Raw genomic sequence first — 18,867 nt, forward strand, 5'->3', positions numbered from 1 at the left:
GGTGTCCCAATCTCACTCCTTTGGTGCTTGCTTGGTGTCACTCATCTGCGAACAAACAAGATGAGGATCAACCCGGAAATGATTTTCAGGCTATTGATTAGCACCCCACATAAATCAGTTGACCTCAGTACATAGACCTAAGCGAAGGGATTATACAAACACGGTATTTTTCTACCATGGTTACTAAACCACTAGGACACCCAAAGTCAACGGTCACATGAGCGTCAACCAGCTCAGCAGGAGGCACCCTAATTTTAAGATTCTTAAAGAACAACACCAAAATATGGAATACCATATAACAAATGCGGCATTATTAGAAAGCAATCAACTGGCTGGCAATTTAAGGTAGGACTAGGAGTGAATGAAGCATGTTCTTAGTTTAAATGATAAAATCATGTGGCGAACAAGTTACCAGTCGCACCACACAACATAGAACCAAAGAAGTTGTAAAGTATAAAATTGTTACCACCCGATTTTGGCCAAATCAGGAGATGTGCCGTAAGTGAAGATGGGCTTGAAGGACATACACGTGGAGCATCTTCGAATCGGCCTTGCGCTGAGAGTTCGGGCTAAGTTGCCCATGTATCTGTAAATTAGTAGATCGTATTGTATTTAGATTAAAGAGATAGAGTCTGGCATGTGCACGGTTAGGTGCACGCCTCAATTAGAAAGTCCCTTGGACTATAAATATGTATCTAGGGTTATCGGAAAAGGAGGACAATCATCGTTCAACCAACACAAATCAGGCGCATCGCCACCCCTTTCTTCGAGGGTTTCTCCCGGGTAAGCACCATGTTGCCTAGATCGCATCTAGCGATCTAGGCGATATACGTTTATTCGTCAACCTTGTACTGCTCGTGCTGAAGCCTTGTTGATGGCGAGAAGTACTATTTATCCTTAGGTGTTTAGGGGCTTGCATTGATGCTTTCACGTGCATATCTGCGTGGCGATGCCGTCCCTCAACACCTAGCTGCCCTTACGTCTATCCAGACGTAAGGGCAGCATCTTGCTTGTTCGTTACTTAGTAGATCCGATCCGTTATAGTTGCTCCTTGCTCCGCAAGGATTAGTTTAATATCCGCATAGTTAGGCCTTACGTTGGGGTCGGAGGATCCGGTAGTGCGTTAGATGTTGTTCACCGTCCCTGCGAGGGATGTTCCGGGAATCGACGTTATGTTGGTTTTTAGGCCTCTCGTAGGGGTGGTTTGCATCGTCTTCCGTAGGCTGCTAGGCCCGATCACACGTAGGACGTTCCGGTTATGCGGTGAAAACCCTAAACCGTCGTGGATCGTTTTAGCTTTGTCCCGATCAAGCAGGATCCCCATGCCATTGTAAATCCAACGTGAAACATGGGGCGATCGGCTCCTTGAGCCGATCCACGAGGAAACCCGAGAGCCGATAGGGCTCGTATTTAATGTTTACGTGTCTACCATGCGGGAACAATCGAAGCACTAACACCTTCCCGATCGGGTCTAGGTCAGGTGGCACGCCCTAGCAACCGCCGGGACGTTGGCCGGAAGATTTGCGGGACGACGCGAGGTGCCGAGGATCCACTAAGCGGCCCTGGGAGCTTCCCGGCTCTTCGTGTTGCTCAGCCATTGCCCGTCGGTGGGTTTTGGAGGGTAACACATTCTGGCATGCCCGGTGGGACGATCTTCTGCATACATCCACGTCAACATCGGCATCCGAGATGGCGGAGGAACCGATCACGTACGAGGATCTCCCCACGGAACACAAGAAGAAGTACGATGACCTGAAGGCCATCCTGGAGGCCGAACTCATCGGCTCCTTTGAGAAGACCCGGTCGCACGGCGTCAGGTTCAAAGGATTCGCACCACAAGGCATCCTCGATGGGTTGGATCTGTCTCTCCCTTCAGAGGAACGTACCAGAGCCCTGCGACAGGAAATCAACTACGTGGTGGCTCATTCACTGCATCGGCACTCTGAGAGCCTGGTGAACACTTTGGAGCGCGTTGCGCTCCGTGTGGTGCAAGAGATCATGGAGCGTCGGTACTCCCCTTCAGGACCTGTTCTAGGGACTCACCGGGGAGAGATGCAACTCCACACCAGGCCACCTCTGCCGTACGCAATGGCGGCTCCACAGCAACAAGGCTCACCGGCATACGTCGTCTACAAAGTTGGGGGTGACCCGGGCGACTATCAGTTCTTGCATGACCCGCCCAAGGAAATCCCACACGAATACGTGTGCACGTATGTGCCGGACTGCAACAACTGGACGCAGGCGATCCAAGCTCCACCAGGAGGGATTGCCGGAGCAGGAGCAATTGTTCCGGCAGGAAGAACGACAGCAGCAGCGGGGAGTTTAGGAGCGAGAGGCGAGAAACAAGCGTGGCTAGCCAAGTATACCACCGCACCAGTCCAGGAAAGCTCAGCTGCCACCACCTCCACCGCGAGATCAGATCAGCGCAGTCCTGAGAGATCAGTTCGGCATCTTGCCGAAGAAGAAGATAATCAGCTATTCCAAGCCGTACCCCAATGAGTTCGACCTGATCCCACTACCACCCAAGTACCGGCTTCCGGACTTCAACAAATTCAGTGGGTCGGAAGGATCTAGCTCCATCGAGCACGTGAGCCGATACTTGGCCCAGGCTGGGCATGGCTTCGGCATCGGATCAGCTACGGGTGAGGTGCTTCTCGCAATCCCTCACCGGTCCAGCTTTTGGATGGTACACCTCGTTGCGGCCAAATTCGGTGCAATCATGGAAGCGAGATGGAGGAACTATTCCACACCCAATACCATTCGAGAAGCTACGAAGGCGGTATTGCCGAACTAGCACGAGGTTCGGCAAAGCGAGGAGAGACGAGTGGCTGAGTACATTCAGCGTTTCGGAACCGTCAAGAACCGATGCTATTCGGTTCATATAAGCGAGAAAGAAGCGATCGAGCTGGCCGTGGCAGGCCTTGCAGGCGTCATTCAAAGATCCGACGTTCCAAGTGGAGTACAACTCGTTGACGCACCTGGTCGATAGGCTGACCTTATATGAACAGCGCCATCCGGAGCTGTACCGGGACAAGTTCAAACGCGCGATAACCCTGGTCAATGCTGATGAGGATGAAGATTCTGCGGAAGATCAGGAAGTTGCAGTAGCCGAGTGGACTCGGACGCCAGTACCTGTGTCCTGCAAATGGGTGAACCCGCCAGGGCCTCCAAGAGGGTTGGACTTTGACGTGACCAAGACGGAACAGATCTTCGATCTGCTTCTGAAAGAGAAACGATTGAAGCTACCCGAAGGCCACAAGATCCCTACGGCGCGAGGAGATGAACAAAAGGCCATACCGCAAATGGCATCATACGTTCACGCACGCCACCAACGGCCGCAAAGTATTGCGCGCACAAATTCGGATGGCGATAGAATCAGGCCGATTAACTTTCGGACAGTTTGCCATGAAGGTAGACATGCGTCCGTTTCCGGACGTCAACATGGTGGACCTAAGCCACTCCATAAGAGAGCCAGGGTTCTCTTTCGATGTCAATATGGCGGGGTTTGTGATCCGCCATGGCGTGGACCAAGCAGGGAGCAGCCGCTCTCGTGGCAAAGATAAAGAGGAGGCCGTTCCACGCGACCGGCCCCAAGACGACGATAGACGGTACCTAACCGAGGAGGAGGTGAGAAGCATACGGTATCAACGCCCATTATCCGTGCATCTCCTCAACAAATATGAGCAGCAGTACGACCGACGTCGCCGCTACGACGACGACGATGGAGGATATCGTCGGTCTGATGCAAACAGGAGGTATCGTCAGAACGACAGGGACAACGACGGGTACGAACGCTACGCTAGAGGGAGGTCAAGGGAGCAAGACAACGTGGATAAGCACTGGAACTGTCCCTTCTTCAAACATTGATGGGACTCAGGAATGAGCCGATTGCCAACAATCGAGAACTGCCCAGAGTGCAAACAGCGAAGGAGAGGGACAAACGAAGTTTCAGTGTTCGAGCGTCTAGGACCTCTCCCACCTCAGAATAAACGAGCTGAGTCATCTCAAGAAGAAGACTTTGAGGAGTCAGATGGAGAAGAAGATAGGTATCACCGACCAAGATGGTGCCCTGATGGACTCAGCCATTCTCAGAAGCGTAGGGTGCAACGGCTGCGAAACTTGGAAGAAGCCGAGGCACGATCACTGTACACATTGAGAAGAGCACGGCCCGATCTGGCCGTGAAAATTCAGCAAACAGTAGAGACGAAGGCGCGCCCGCCAAAGAAAGTATGGCGCCCAAAGCAGGCGAAAGCCGATGCACAGGCATCGGCTGATGCCGATGCAGAGACATCGGCTGATGCCGATGCAGAGACATCGACTGATACAAACATGGTATTCATACTCCCGTCGGAGTTTCGCGCTCCAAGCGACGAGGAAGTTTCAGTGGCTCAATTCGACTGCGGTCCACGACCGGTTATCTTTGAAAAGCCACGAGATAGAAGCTACGAGCATCCGAAAGCCCTATACTTGAGGGGTTACATCAACGGGCAGCCTGTCAGCAAGATGTTGGTTGATACCGGAGCGGCAGTCAACATAATGCCGTATTCCATGCTACGTCGTTTGGGGCATTCCAGCGATGGTCTGATCAAGACCAACATCACATTAAGCGACTTCAACGGCCGGGCGTCGAAGCGAAAGGTGTTCTGAATGTAGAGCTTACTCGTAGGCCGGAAGACCATACCTACTGCGTTCTTCATCGTTGACGGCAAAAGCAATTACGCCGTCCTATTGGGAAGGGACTGGATTCATGCTAATCGTTGCATCCCGTCTACAATGCACCAATGCATCATACGGTGGGATGGAGATGAAGTGGAAGTCGTTCGGGCGGATGACTCAATCGAGATATCATTAGCTGCCATGAGCGTGTGGGAAGCGAGATGACCAAGAGCCGCTCTCTGGGATCAGTTTAGAGGGTTGTGAGCGCATCGAAGCCTCGAAAAATGGGGTAAGGCTGGTTTTATCCACCGGCCTAACGGAGTAGCAGGTCCAAGACATTGGACATACGTGGCAAGGCCGATCCCTGAGATCGGCCCTCAAAAAATGAAAAGCAAAGGATCTCATCTCCAACATGCCACGTAGCTACATTAGAAACCAAGAAGTGCTAAACCTTCACGAAGCATTGCAATGGAAAGGGAGGCCGATTCCCGCAATCGGCTAAAATTATCCTCAACATACCTTTGTCTGTGTTCAGCGTTGATCCAACAGCTGCCTGAAGAGCCGATACCATCAATTACTTGACAGAATCGGCTCGGGGGGCACATAGATGGATGAGATACGAGGATACGGAGCTGGGAACGGATGTCAAATGTCCAGCAGAGCAGCTCAAGTGTGGGGGCCGATACGTAAACAAATCGGCCGCAAAAAATCGAAAATACAGAAATTTTTGAGCACAGCCGATGCGTAGACATCGACTTAAGGATTCAAAGCCGATGCACGGCCATCGACTCAAGGGATACGACTGCTACGAGCAGAAGCCGGATGGAGCAGTCATCAAGTAGCAAGGCTCTGCTGAAGGACAAACACACCGGTGGCTCTCCTCAGTGGAATTATTGTTGGCTCCGTCAGCAAACCTCCAAGTCCAGCAGTGCTAGCAGAAGCGGCAAACATGTGTTGGCAATATCGGTTAGGGCAAGTTTAAGGGATCCCGACCCTGATCAACAACAGGAGCAGCACAAACATGCAGTTCAGGTTAAGGGTGAGCCCGACGAAGGGGCATGTCTGTTCTAAGACTAGAAGGATAGTCGATGACGAAGCAATCGGCTATGACATTCTTTGCTTAAGGTTTGGCTAGGATGGTGACTTGGTCGGCGTTGCTGTGACCAGAGTGGGGAATAGCATCAGGAAACATCCTCACCAGGAGCTGCATTAGTTTGCCAGAGACGGCGAGCCAATCTGATCAGCAAGGCGCAAGACTTGAGCGAAAGGAGCTCGGGGGGCATGTACAGGAAATGTTCCCAGGTGAGCCGATTCAGAATTAGTCGGCCGGTAAAAATCGAGGAAGTACGAAGGATCTCAGCTATAGCCGATGCTTAGACGTCGACACTAGTACAATTACGCTAGAGCTACCAGCTGCATGTTCAAGATACGAATGCGGTAGTACTGCCAGGAGCATCAGTTGAGCTGTTAGTAATTCATCTACAACATCGGCTTCCAGCGGAGGGAGGGTAATCAATGGGGGCAAGTTTAGCTGGCTTTGCGCATTGCCTGTCTCAAATTACCTACAAAAGCCCTTTGTTCGACCTGTGCATCCTCACCACTAATCACGCCTTGACTGAGGCTCGGGGGGGCAGATGGTCTGGCGGATGTTCTGTGGTAGAAGCCGATTGGGATATCATCGGCGGATCCTTCGCTGCAACTTTCTTCAACAGATGATGAATTCTTGAAGATTACTAGGTCTCAGAGTCGTCAGTTGAGGAATGGAAGGATGGATTACGTAGGACCAATGCGTTGACATCAGCTTATTAAGCATTGGTTGAGGGAAAATCGGTTAAATCACTCGGCCAAGAAATCGGCAAAATCAAGTTGGGGAAATTCTTCATTGATAACCCGATTTTTTACATAGAAGGAGCCGATTGATCTCAAAAGGAAGTTCCTAGGGGATACATTGCCCGTCTACTACTCCTAGCTCTACCCTATCTAGGGGCCGCTACTGCCCTCATCATCGTCGCTGCCGTCGGCGCTACTCCCGGCCGGCTCGTCGTCACTGCTATAGCGGCCGCCGGCAGGACCTTCGTTGTCCTCGTCTTCTTCATCAGCGTCGTCGTCGTCGCTGTCGAAATCGCTGAGATTGCCGGGCCAGGGGCAGTGGCGCTTGGCCGGCGGCTCATCGGAAGAGCTATCGTCCTCCTCCTCCTCCACCTCCTCGGAGGAGGTTACTCCCTCCCAGGGGAGGTCGTCTTCGTCGCTCTCCGCTGCCCCATTGACGAGGCTGCGGAGGACGCTCTCCCCATCGGTCAGGGATTGGTCGTCCTCTGACCAGATAGAGAAGTCGTGGCTCGGTTCATCCCCGGCCTCGATGGCGCGGCGGATGTTGGCCGCTTGGGCTTCTTCCGGGTTCCACTCCGGCGTCGGCTCGCGGAAGGGGGAGGACTGCGTGGAAAGACCCGATGAGGAGGAGGAAGAAGACATATTGGCCGAGGAGGGCTTTTGGAAGTGCTAGTGCGAGGAGGATGAAGAAGGGAACTACAGGAAGTGGCCAAATAAAAAGGGGATTTAACGATTTAATGCCTAAGCAGTTCCCAAGGACGTGGTGCCAGAACCGTCAAGTCGTGCAGGGAAGTTGAGAAGGCAAGACGTCATCATGAAGAAAACTGCAACGGTTCTGCCATGACATGACCCTTCGAAGGAGACAGATGGTTTTGCAATTATCATTATCAAAACCAGGGGGGCATGTGTTACCACCCGATTTTGGCCAAATCAGGAGATGGGCCGTATGTGAAGATGGGCTTGAAGGACATACACGTGGAGCATCTTCGAAGCGGCCTTGCGCTGAGAGTTCGGGCTAAGTTGCCCATGTATCTGTAAATTAGTAGATCGTATTGTATTTAGATTAAAGAGATAGAGTCTGGCCCGTGCACGGTTAGGTGCACGCCTCAATTAGAAAGTCCCTTGGACTATAAATATGTATCTAGGGTTATCGGAAAAGGAGGACAATCATCGTTCAACCAACACAAATCAGGCGCATCGCCACCCCTTTCTTCGAGGGTTTCTCCCGGGTAAGCACCATGTTGCCTAGATCGCATCTAGCGATCTAGGCGATATACGTTTATTCGTCAACCTTGTACTCGCTCGTGTCGAAGGCTTGTTGATGGCGAGCAGTACTATTTATCCTTAGGTGTTTAGGGGCTTGCATTGATGCTTTCACGTGCATATCTGCGTGGCGATGCCGTCCCTCGACACCTAGCTGCCCTTACGTCTATCCGGACGTAAGGGCAGCATCTTGCTTGTTCGTTACTTAGTAGATCCGATCCGTTATAGTTGCTCCTTGCTCCGCAAGGATTAGTTTAATATCTGCATAGTTAGGCCTTACGTTGGGGTCGGAGGATCCGGTAGTGCGTTAGATGTTGTTCACCGTCCCTGCGAGGGATGTTCGGGGAATCGACGTTATGTTGGTTTTTAGGCCTCTCGTAGGGGTGGTTTGCATCGTCTTCCGTAGCTGCTAGGCCCGATCACACGTAGGACGTTCCGGTTATGCGGTGAAAACCCTAAACTGTCGTGGATCGTTTTAGCTTTGTCCCGATCAAGCGGGATCCCCATGCCATTGTAAATCCAACGTGAAACATGGGGCGATCGGCTCCTTGAGCCGATCCACGGGAAACCCGAGAGCCGATAGGGCTCGTATTTAATGTTTACGTGTCTACCATGCAGGAACAATCGAAGCACTAACACCTTCCCGATCGGGTCTAGGTCAGGTGGCACGCCCTAGCAACCGCCGGGACGTTGGCCGAAGATTTGCGGGACGACGCGAGGTGCCAGGGATCCACTAAGCGGCCCTGGGAGCTTCCCGGCTCTTCGTGTTGCTCAGCCATTGCCCGTCGGTGGGTTTTGGAGGGTAACAAAAATGCCCATGCAGGCTTCAACTTGCTAAACATGCCATAATCTCACAATTTCCTATATGAAATAGACAATGAGACAAGATATTTCATGCCCAAAAAACTCACTCGCAAAATTAATATAGGAGAGGAAAGTAGCACAGGAGACTATTCTACCACATAGGTCATGCAAAATCTAGCAATGTTACAATAATTAATAAGATATATATTTGAAGGCCTATCCAAAAACCTAACTCATAGCTAGGTAGAGCTCATAAGCAAGCCAACATCTAGTAATGGAGCTAGAATTTGTATCACTTGGTAACATGAAGTTGTAACCACATAAATGCTAAACACATAGCCCACAAACAACAATTATCAGCTCATGAAATAAAACTTGCACAAAGATAAGATCATTCAAAATGTTCCCCTACAGTCCTACCAAATATACCGTACACCTTAGATGTATCATGCATGGACCATTGCATGCAGTGGCGGACCTTGACCATAATTGTAGGAGGGGCAAAAAGATATTAGATGAAAGCTGAGTGAGCCAAATTGAAATCTTTTCTATTTTGTATGGTAAACAAATGGTAAATACTAAGTAGTATTGTGCAAATTTTCATTGAGTTGGGGGGTCATGGCCCCTTTTGGCCTCCACTAAGATCCGCCGGTGATTGCATGGCCGTCATCAACAATATACCGCACCCCTAAATTTAGATGAGGGTAACCAAATAATGATGACCTATCCTGGTGCTTATATAATCACAAACTAACGAATGAATAGGAACCAACAATATATACTTACCCTAGAACAAAACTCAGGCTGGCTGTGATTCGCTCCTGCATCACCAAACCTTGGAGGCTTCCTAGTACCCATTGTTGATGATCCACGCTTGTTAATGCCTTTACATGATGGTTCTTCTGCCTCGGAAGCTAACAAAGGTGGTGGAGATGGTGGAGTCTGTCCTCTGACCAGGTCATGATTGCCCTTGGCAGGTTCGTTGCAGACTCTCGAGTCAATATCAGGCTCGAACATGTTCACAAACAGCTGTTGCAGCTCCTCAAAGTTCTTCTGCCTCAGCAAATCCAAAGGCTCGAGATTATTGTCATATGTTTTGCTTGCATGAATGGAGCCCACAGTAGTTTTGCGTTCTAATTCTAAAAAATCTTATCTAAGCTATGACCTTTAGTATCTGACAAAACGATGGAAGACATGGAGCCGTAACAAGCCTTTATTTTAAGCGTGTGAACTTATAAAGATTGAACAAACAATGTCTCGAGGCAACATTTTGATGACTTGTCAGTCATATTTGGACAAGTTTTTAATGTTCTGACGAGTTTTCTAGTTGAAAAATAAATTATCATATGCAAATCATATAGCTATCAAATTATGGCTTTGTGGAGGGCCATGTGAATGTGTCAAACTTTGACTTTATGTTTAGCTAAGAACTTTGCAGGAGAAAAACATACTCATACACGTGTGCATGCCAAAATTTCCCATAATAAGGATAAGCAAACAGCAGCAAAAGCCATACATACCAAATAATTCATGATGAGGGATATGAGAACCACAAAGGAGAACATGGTATGAATCTAGTGTGTATCAGTGTAAGCATAGCTAAGTGCTCACATAGACGAATTGCATAGAAAGAGCTTTGGACCAAAACAGTAGTTTATATTTTTCATCAATATTAGGATATATTCTATGAACAAACTGACAAATAAAATGATGGTTGGCACTTGGCAGAATTTAGTGATTAAAATCAGTCAAAGCCAAAATTCCAGAGACAGTAACAGCAAACGCTAGCTATGGTTCCCTAGTGTCCCCACGTGCTAACAAAATTATGAACCAGAACATATATATCAGAAACGTGGCAGTGGACCAACACTACGCACGACTAGGGCCGTGGTGCTATCCGTTCTTACCGCTGGCGGCGTCTGGCTCATCATATGAGCCATCTCATCAAGGAAGTCTCCCATGCCCTGGAGTTGCAACACGATGGCAGAAAACGTCAATCCAACTATAAGCAAATCCAACGTTAAACATGATTACGACGTGCAAGAACTTCTTACGTAGTCTTTACCCTCGTCTTGTTCGCACATCTCCACGTCATAGAGGAGCCGCTTGTTGGCATCGGAGAGGACTGATGGGAGAGGGCCGGTTAGTCGTTATTGCAATATGTAGCGAGTGATCTGGGTGTGGATTGTGTAAACAAAAAATGCGGGGGAGGAGGTGGAGATTAAGACCGGAATAGGCACCCTGCATCTGCTGGAACTTCTCCTTGGCTTCCTCCATTTGCTTGGTGCTGCTGGAGGACGAGCATCTGTCCGGATGCCATTTCTGCAACAAGTGTGAATAAATTTCTGCAACAATGCTCGACTAGTCTAGCATTGAATACACCAACAGTTATACAAACATGGCAGACTGTGGATCGAAATAATAGGTTAATACCAGATCGACAAAGATTGCATGCAAAAAAATGGTTCTCGCATAAAATAGAAACGAGGACTGTAGCACTGTCAAATAGGTACTACTAGATATATATATGAACTTTGGCGCCAACCTCTAGCTCCAGACTCGAGATCGGCAAGGAATGAAATTAAAAATCATACCATGGTCCAAGATGCAGGCCGTGCCCCAATTCCCGGTCGAGAACGGGGGAACGTAGATGCAAATGAAACTTTTAAAGAACGTGCACATCGGAGAAAGAGGAGCTAGTCCGTGTAATTTCTCACCATGGCGAGCTTCCTGTACGCGACCTTGAGGTCGGCATCGGAGCACTCCTCATTGAGCCCCATCACCGCGTACAGGTCGTCGCGGACCTCCGGATCCCCGCCGCACTTGTCACCGCCGGTGGCCATGTCGTTTCGCCGGTCGTCTCCGGACTCCGGAGAGGCGCGGCGCGAACAGGCTTTGTTTTTTCACCGGCTGTGTCAGCGCATTGGCGGGCTGTGAGCTTCTCCTTATATAGCGATCGAGAAGCCGAAAATGCGACCCAGCTTGATCCGTAAAAAGAGGTTTATCTCAATATAAATTACTACTAGGATGATGGGTTCTTCGGTAGATTGAGTTGGTGAATCTTCAACGAATTGGTGCACCCCGCTAGGTATATCGGTATATATATTCCTCCTGGGGTCAGACACTCCGAGTGCTGACCGTTTCAGATCCCAGGGTGGACAACATTGTCTCCACGCCGAAATGGCCCATTTCCATATCTAGAAGCACACATTTACATCATTGCAAAGTTTATAGCGTATTTCCTAAGAATGCTTAGCAGAAACGATCGAAATGGTGAATCTGGTCGGTGGCTTTCCGCCGTTTGAAAGACAAAGCTAACGGATAAGGTAATTTTGGTGCTAGTGGAGAAGGCATGGCCAAAAGCAACAAAAACGGTTAGCTATTCGTAGAGCATATCCAACCATTCCTTAGGCCTAAAGATTTATATTTATTCATCTAAAAATGATTTATATTAATTACTTGGTCGAGCGGTCGAGTATAATTTTTTTTCTCTCCTCACTGCCAACCGAACTTGTCCCCAATCATGATAGTGCCACCCGCCGCAAACATAGCTTCCCTCCAGCGTCTTCCAAGGCTGGATTCGCGCGCTGCCGCGGCCCTCCACCAATTCGCTCAGCCAATCGAGGCAGCTCCCGCGGCGGCTACTCTTCCGCCAGTCCTGCGGCGCATCTACTGTTCCGTCACCGATGCCGTCGCGAAAGTACCCCGGCGTGCGGCACCGCTCGTGGTGGACGTGAGTGGTGGAAATCACCGACCGCACCACCCACAACAGAGAAGTGAAGAAGTAGGATAGTTTTTTTCATGAATTTAGAGGTGAAGAACTTCCCAAAACATAGAACCAACAAAATCACCAACATCGAAAACGCGACAAGTTTTTTATATGAAATATGTTTTTCATGAACTAAACCTTGTCATGAGAATAACTACATGCTTTAAAACTTCACGTGAATAAGATTCAAATAACGAACAGGAAAGATGACGCGAAGGATGTAAAGGTTCGAGCTCTCATAAATATACTCCTGGTTTAAAATGGCTTATCTTGAACTTTGCACTTTATTTTTCTTTCTTCAATCCTTGACATCAACATATATGTTCAAGCATTTTCTATGGATAGCTCCTACTAATCTAACTCAATGCAAACATTAGTCTATAGTTATTGTCAATAGTTATTAAAATCACACATAGAACTCCATGCACTTTCACATTCGCATCAAGTAGTGCCAGCATCCAAAAAAATCCATCATGCCACCAGTAAAGCAACGGTGCTAGATCCTATTCACATGCAAAACCAAATAACCTTCAACCGAAAAAACCAGATCTAAACTCGGGTGCAGATACTCCTGGTTTAATAAAAAATCAAAAAATAGTAAACAAATTCAAAAAATCTGAAAATTTTGGAAAATGAATATGAGCAAGTGTTCTAACTGCACACCAAAAATCTACAAGAAAATACATGTGTAGGTGTCTGTGCAAAAAAGATAAAATACGGTTGGAACATCTAGATTTGTTTCTTACATCACTCTGATTTATCTTTTTGGCACAGACCACTACATATGTTTTTCCGGAGATTTTTGGTGTATGGTTAGAACACTTGTTCATGTTCATTTTCCAAAAAAAAAAATTTTTTTGAATTCTTTTACTACTTTATTAGAATTTTTTATTTAACCAGGAGCATCTTCACCTGGGTTCAGAAATGCCTTGTCTTGAAATAGTGTATACCACGAGTTGGCGAGTTGCACCATCTAAAAACAACATAGGGGAGGGGAGAAACAATCGGATCCAAGAAGACACCATTAGGAAGCACCGCAGGTAATGATTTTAGAAAAAAAAACGGTTAAAAAGATATGTGGTGTGATAACATTTTGAATATATGATTTTTTGAAGGAAACCTTATTTGTCCTTGTGTTAGAAATGCAAGCAATTATTTAAATCCTGTGTATATACTTGAGAGCTCAAGCTGGGCAGTATCCACCATGAAAGCCCCCCCCCCCCCCCAAAAAAAAATTAAAGAAAGCCAACGATACGTCTCCAACGTATCTATAATTTCTTATGTTCCATGCTAGTTTTATGACAATACCTACATGTTTTGTTCACACTTTATATCATTTTTATGCATTTTCCGGGACTAACCTATTAACAAGATGCCGAAGTGCCAGTTCCTGTTTTCTGCTGTTTTTGGTTCCAGAAAAGCTGTTAGGGCAATATTCTCGGAATTTGACGAAACAAAAGCCAAACCTCCTATTTTTCCGAGGGACACACGGAGCCAGAAGGGCAAGCTAGGGGGAGGCCCACGGCCTCCACACCATAGGCCGGCGCGGCCAGGAGGGGGGGGGGGCGCCGCCATATGGGGTGGGCCCCTCGGGCACCCCCTCGGGCCGCCCTTTTGCCTATATATTCCTTCCGTCGCGAAAACCATTGGGGGTTGGACCACTTTTCGAGAAGACATCCAGAACTCCGCCGCCATCGCAAAACCCAATCTCGGGATCAGAAACTCCGTTCAGGCACCCTGCCGGGACGGGGAATTGGAGGAGATCATCACCATCATCGCCACCGACGCCTCTCCATCGACCATCCATGATTCCCCCATCCATGTGTGAGTAATTCCCCCGCTGTAGGCTGAAGGGGATGGTAGGGATTGGATGAGATTGTTCATGTAATAGCCATAAGATTGTTAGGGCATTGTGCCTAGTATCCGTTGTTGGTACTTTTATGATATTGTTGCAACTTGTTATGCTTAATGCTTGTCACTAGGGCCCGAGTGCCATGATTTCAGATCTGAACATGTTATTGATTCATGATGATATTCATTGTTTTATGATCTTACCTGCAAGTTGTATATACATATTGCTGTCCGGAACCCGAGGCCCCAAAGTGACAGAAATTGGGATAACCGGAGGGGAAGGTTGTGATATGAGGATCACATGTGTTCACGGAGTGTTAATGCTTTGCTCCGGTACTCTATTAAAAGGAGTACCTTAATTACCAGTAGTTTCCCTAGAGGCCCGGCTGCCACCGGCTGGTAGGACAAAAGATGTTGTGCAAGTTTCTCATTGCGAGCACGTACGACTATATACGGAACACATGCATATGGTTGTTTAGTACTTGGATACCGTTTTATTATTATCTGCAAATGCCTAGTCTTGATTATTACATGAGCTATCTTATCCATGCAGCGCCCGTTCATCCATCCCTATGCCTACAGTATTTTAATCCTGCTGTTTACTAAAATCACTACTGCTGTCTTTATTACGCTGCTGCTTATATTTCACTACTGCTACTGCTATAAAACTGTTGCTACTGATAAACTATTGCGAGCAAGTTTGTTTCCAGGTGCAGCTGAATTGACAACTCCGCTGTTAAGGCTTACAAATATTCTTTGGCTCCCCTTGTGTCAAATCAATAAATTGGGTTTTACTTCTCTCGAAGACTGTTGCGATCCCCTATACATGTGGGTCATCAGCCAACTTATAAGTGATGCATAAAATTGCACATACCTAAGAGCACCGCGCTCATAGAGTCTAAGTATGGGTGTAAACGGATAGGATAATATCCACACCAAATTGGTGTGGGATACCAAGATCCTCCACGCAAGGTCCAACGCAGTCGTCCACCTCTGGCACGAGGAGGCCGCCTCCCCGATGCTCATATGGTACTGATACGTCCAAAACGTATCTACTTTCCCGAACACTTTTGCTATTGTTTTGCCTCTAATTTGTGTATTTTGGATACAACTAACACGGACTAACGCTGTTTTCAGCAGAATTGCACTGGTGTCTCATTTTTGTGCAGAAATTCGACTTTCAGGAAAAACCCCGGAAATAATCGCAATGGGCCTATTTTTACCGTGAAGATGAAGGGCCAAAAGGGCGAACCAGGGGGGCCCGTGGCCCCCAGACCATAGGCCGGCGCGGCCTGGAGGGGGGGCGCGCCGCCCTATGGTATGGGCGCCTCGGTGGCCCCCCGACGCTCTCCTTTCGACTACATATGCCTTTCGACCTAAAAACGCCAGGGGGTTCGACCATATTTCCAGAGACCATCCAGTACGCCGCCGCCATCGCGAAACTCCGCCTCGGGACCAGAAACTCCGTTCTGGCACTCCGCCGGGACGGGGAATTGGAGGGGATCATCACCGCCATCACCACCGACGCCTCTCCATCGACCAGCCATGTTTCCCCCATCCATATGTGAGTAATTCCCCCGCTGTAGGCTGAAGGGGATGGTAGGGATTGGATGAGATTGATCATGTAATAGTCACAAGATTGTTAGGGCATGGTGCCTAGTATCCGTAGATGTTACTTTTATGATATTGTTGCAACTTGTTATGCTTAATGCTTGTCACTAGGGCCCGAGTGCCATGATCTCAGATCTGAACATGTTATTGTTTCATCATGATATGCATTGTTTTATGATCTTACCCGCAAGTTGTATACACACGTTGCTCGTCCGGAACCCGAGGCCCCAAAGTGACAAGAATTGGGACAACCGGAGGGGAAGGCGGTGATGTGAGGATCACATGTGTTCACGGAGTGTTAATGCTTTGCTCCGGTACTCTATTAAAAGGAGTACCTTAATTTCCGATAGTTTCCCTAGAGGCCCGGCTGCCACCGGCTGGTAGGACAAAAGATGTTGTGCTAGTTTCTCATTGCGAGCACGTACGACTATATACGGAACACATGCCTATGGATTGATTAGTATTTGGATACCGCTTTATTATTATCTGCAAATGCCCTACCATGATTGTTATATGAATTCTCTCATCCATGCAACGCCCGTTCATCCATCCCTGTGCCTACGGTATTTTAATCCTGTCGTCTACTATAATCACTACTCGCTGTCTTTATTTCACCGTCGTCGTTATTTCACAATTCCTACTGCTATAAAGCTGTTGCTACTCGATAAATTCTTGCGAGCAAGTCCGTTTCAGTGCAGCTGAATTGACAACTCAGCTGTTAAGGCTTACAAGTATTCTTTGTCTCCCCTTGTGTCGACTCAATAAATTGGGTAATACTTCCCTCGAAGACTGTTGCGATCCCCTATACTTGTGGGTCATCAAGACTATTTTCACGGCGCCGTTGCCGGGGAGCATAGCTTTATTTGCAAGTTCACTTGGATTGATATTGTTCGCTGCAAATCCTCCATCATGGGTAAACCTCGCGATACTAAAGTCGCCATATTACCATCCACTACAAGAAAAGGTACAACTCTGAGTACCTCCGCTGCTCTTGATTCACCATCTGTGATAAGTCAACTTGTTTCACCACCACAAACTTCACGTGTTGGTATTTCTGCTGAATCTGAAAATTACTCTAATAATTTTGATGATGCTTCTACTGTGCTTGATAATACTGGTTCATTAGGTCTTTTTCTAGATGCTACAATTGCTAGGTCTAGACAAATTGAAAATACTGAAACTCCTAATGAAAATACTGTTACACCTGTTAATTCACCTGAAATTGATGATCTTGATGAAGATTATGTGGAACTTGATGATGATTTTATTGATAAATGCAATGCTACTACTAGTACAAGTAACCTTAAAAAGCTTATTGCACAACATGCTGTTAGATATAAACTGTCTCTTGATCCTAAATTTTCCACATATCCTATAAACATTAAGGATAAAGATTATGACTTTTCTCTTGATTTATCTCATATATCTATTGTTGCGAAAACACCTTTTTGTGGTACTGAAAAAGAAAGTGCTATAGAACATATGAATGAGCTTTCTACTCTAAGTAGCTTGTTTTCTGATGATGTTAAGATGCGTACTTATTTTGTTGCTAAGATTTTCCCTTTCTCATTAAAGGATGATGCTAAAATTTGGTATAATAATTTGCCTCCTGATTCTATTGATAGTCCAAGTTGTTTGCTTGATGTTTTCTTTCGGAAATATTTTCCCGCTAGTTCTCAACATATTCCTCTGCAGAGAATTTATAGTTTTGATCAAGAAGATGGAGAGAAATTGCCTGAAGCTTGGGCAAGATTTTGCTCTCTTATAAGAGCTCGGCCTGGACATGATTTGGAAAAGCATGATTTAGTTGATATATTTTATAGTGGACTAACCATTGAGTCTAGGGCATACCTGGATAGTTGTGCTGATTGTGTTTTCAGGAAAAGAACTCCGGACGAAGCTGAAGAATTATTGGCCAAGATAAGCAAAAATCATGATGATTGGTCTACACCTGAACCAACCCCGACACCTATATTGAAGAACAGGGGTATGATTGAATTAAATGATGAAGATATGAGGGAAGCCAAGAAATCTCTTATGGGGAAGGGTATTAAATCTGAAGATGTGAAGAATTTGCCTCCTATAGAAGACCTATGTAAGATAATTCCCCCTTCACCACAATTGAGGTACATTCTCTTCAACGCTTTGATAGAGGAGATATTCCGTATTCAAAACCTCTTGATCAATGTTTAGATGAATTTGATAATTATATTGTTAAGCAAAATAATTTTAATATGAGAGTAGAGAATCATCTAATGGAAAATTTTCAAGCTATTGGTAAATTGCATGATATTGTGGAGAGAACCTCCAATGATGTTAAGATGCTTGTTAAACATTTTAATATGATTCAAACTCAAATTGATCAACTTACTAAAGTGCAAAATGACTTGTTAAAAAATACTCATGAAGAAAAACATGCTTATGAAGTAACAACTAGAGGCGGTGTTTCTACCCAGGATCCTCTATATCCTGAAGGGCACCCCAAAAGAATTGAACAAGATTCTCAATGAACTAAAGAAATTAGTAGTCCTTATAAGAAAAAGAAGAAGAAACATAAAACTGTTGTAGAATCCTCTGAACCTGTTAATGATCCTAATAGTATTTCTATTTCTGATGCTGAAACTGTTATCACCAGATTTTGGCCAAATCAAGAGGTGGGTCGTAAGTGAAGATGGGCTTTGAAGATTACACGTGGAGCATCTTTGAAGCGGCCCCGCGCTAAGAGTTTGGGCTAGATCTCCCGTGTATCTGTAATATTAGTAGATCGCATTGTAGTTTAGATTAAAAGATAGAGTTTAACACGTGCACGGTTAGGTACACGTCCAAATTAGAAAGTCCCTTGGACTATAAATATGTATCTAGGGTTATCGGAAAAGGAGGACAATCACGTTCACAACAAACACAAATCAGGCGCATCGCCACCCCTTCTTTCGAGGGTTTCTCCCGGGTAAGCATCATGCTGCCTAGATCGCATCTTGCGATCTAGGCAGCACAACGTTTATTCGTTTACCTTGTGTTGATCGTACTGAAGCGTTGTTGATGGCGAGTAGCACTATTTACCATAGGTGTTTTGGGGCTTGTGT

At 46.8% G+C, this 18,867-nt stretch overlaps 1 protein-coding gene across 1 annotated transcript; it reads right to left on the reverse strand.

Annotated features, from left to right (window-relative positions):
* Positions 1–12: 12 nt before the first annotated feature.
* On the reverse strand, positions 13–11,396 carry LOC124677290 (dnaJ homolog subfamily B member 7-like). Its single transcript, XM_047213295.1, has 6 exons — positions 11,271–11,396; positions 10,782–10,875; positions 10,608–10,678; positions 10,461–10,517; positions 9,340–9,627; positions 13–45 (listed from the first exon to the last, which is right to left on the reverse strand). The coding sequence occupies exons 1-6, from the start codon at positions 11,394–11,396 to the stop codon at positions 13–15; spliced, it is 669 nt and encodes a 222-aa protein (XP_047069251.1).
* Between the last annotated feature and the right edge of the window lie 7,471 nt (positions 11,397–18,867).

Source organism: Lolium rigidum, chromosome 1 (assembly GCF_022539505.1).
Source record: "Lolium rigidum isolate FL_2022 chromosome 1, APGP_CSIRO_Lrig_0.1, whole genome shotgun sequence".
Taxonomy (NCBI): Eukaryota; Viridiplantae; Streptophyta; class Magnoliopsida; order Poales; family Poaceae; genus Lolium; species Lolium rigidum.

Coding starts and splice junctions, on each gene's coding strand:
- LOC124677290 (XM_047213295.1), bottom strand. CDS start 11,396: ATGGCCACCGGCGGTGACAAGTGCGGCGGGGATCCGGAGGTCCGCGAC. Junction 10,518..10,607: donor AAGACGAGGGTAAAGACTAC/GTAAGAAGTTCT, acceptor TTGCAACTCCAG/GGCATGGGAGACTTCCTTGA. Junction 9,628..10,460: donor TGAGCCAGACGCCGCCAGCG/GTAAGAACGGAT, acceptor AATAATCTCGAG/CCTTTGGATTTGCTGAGGCA.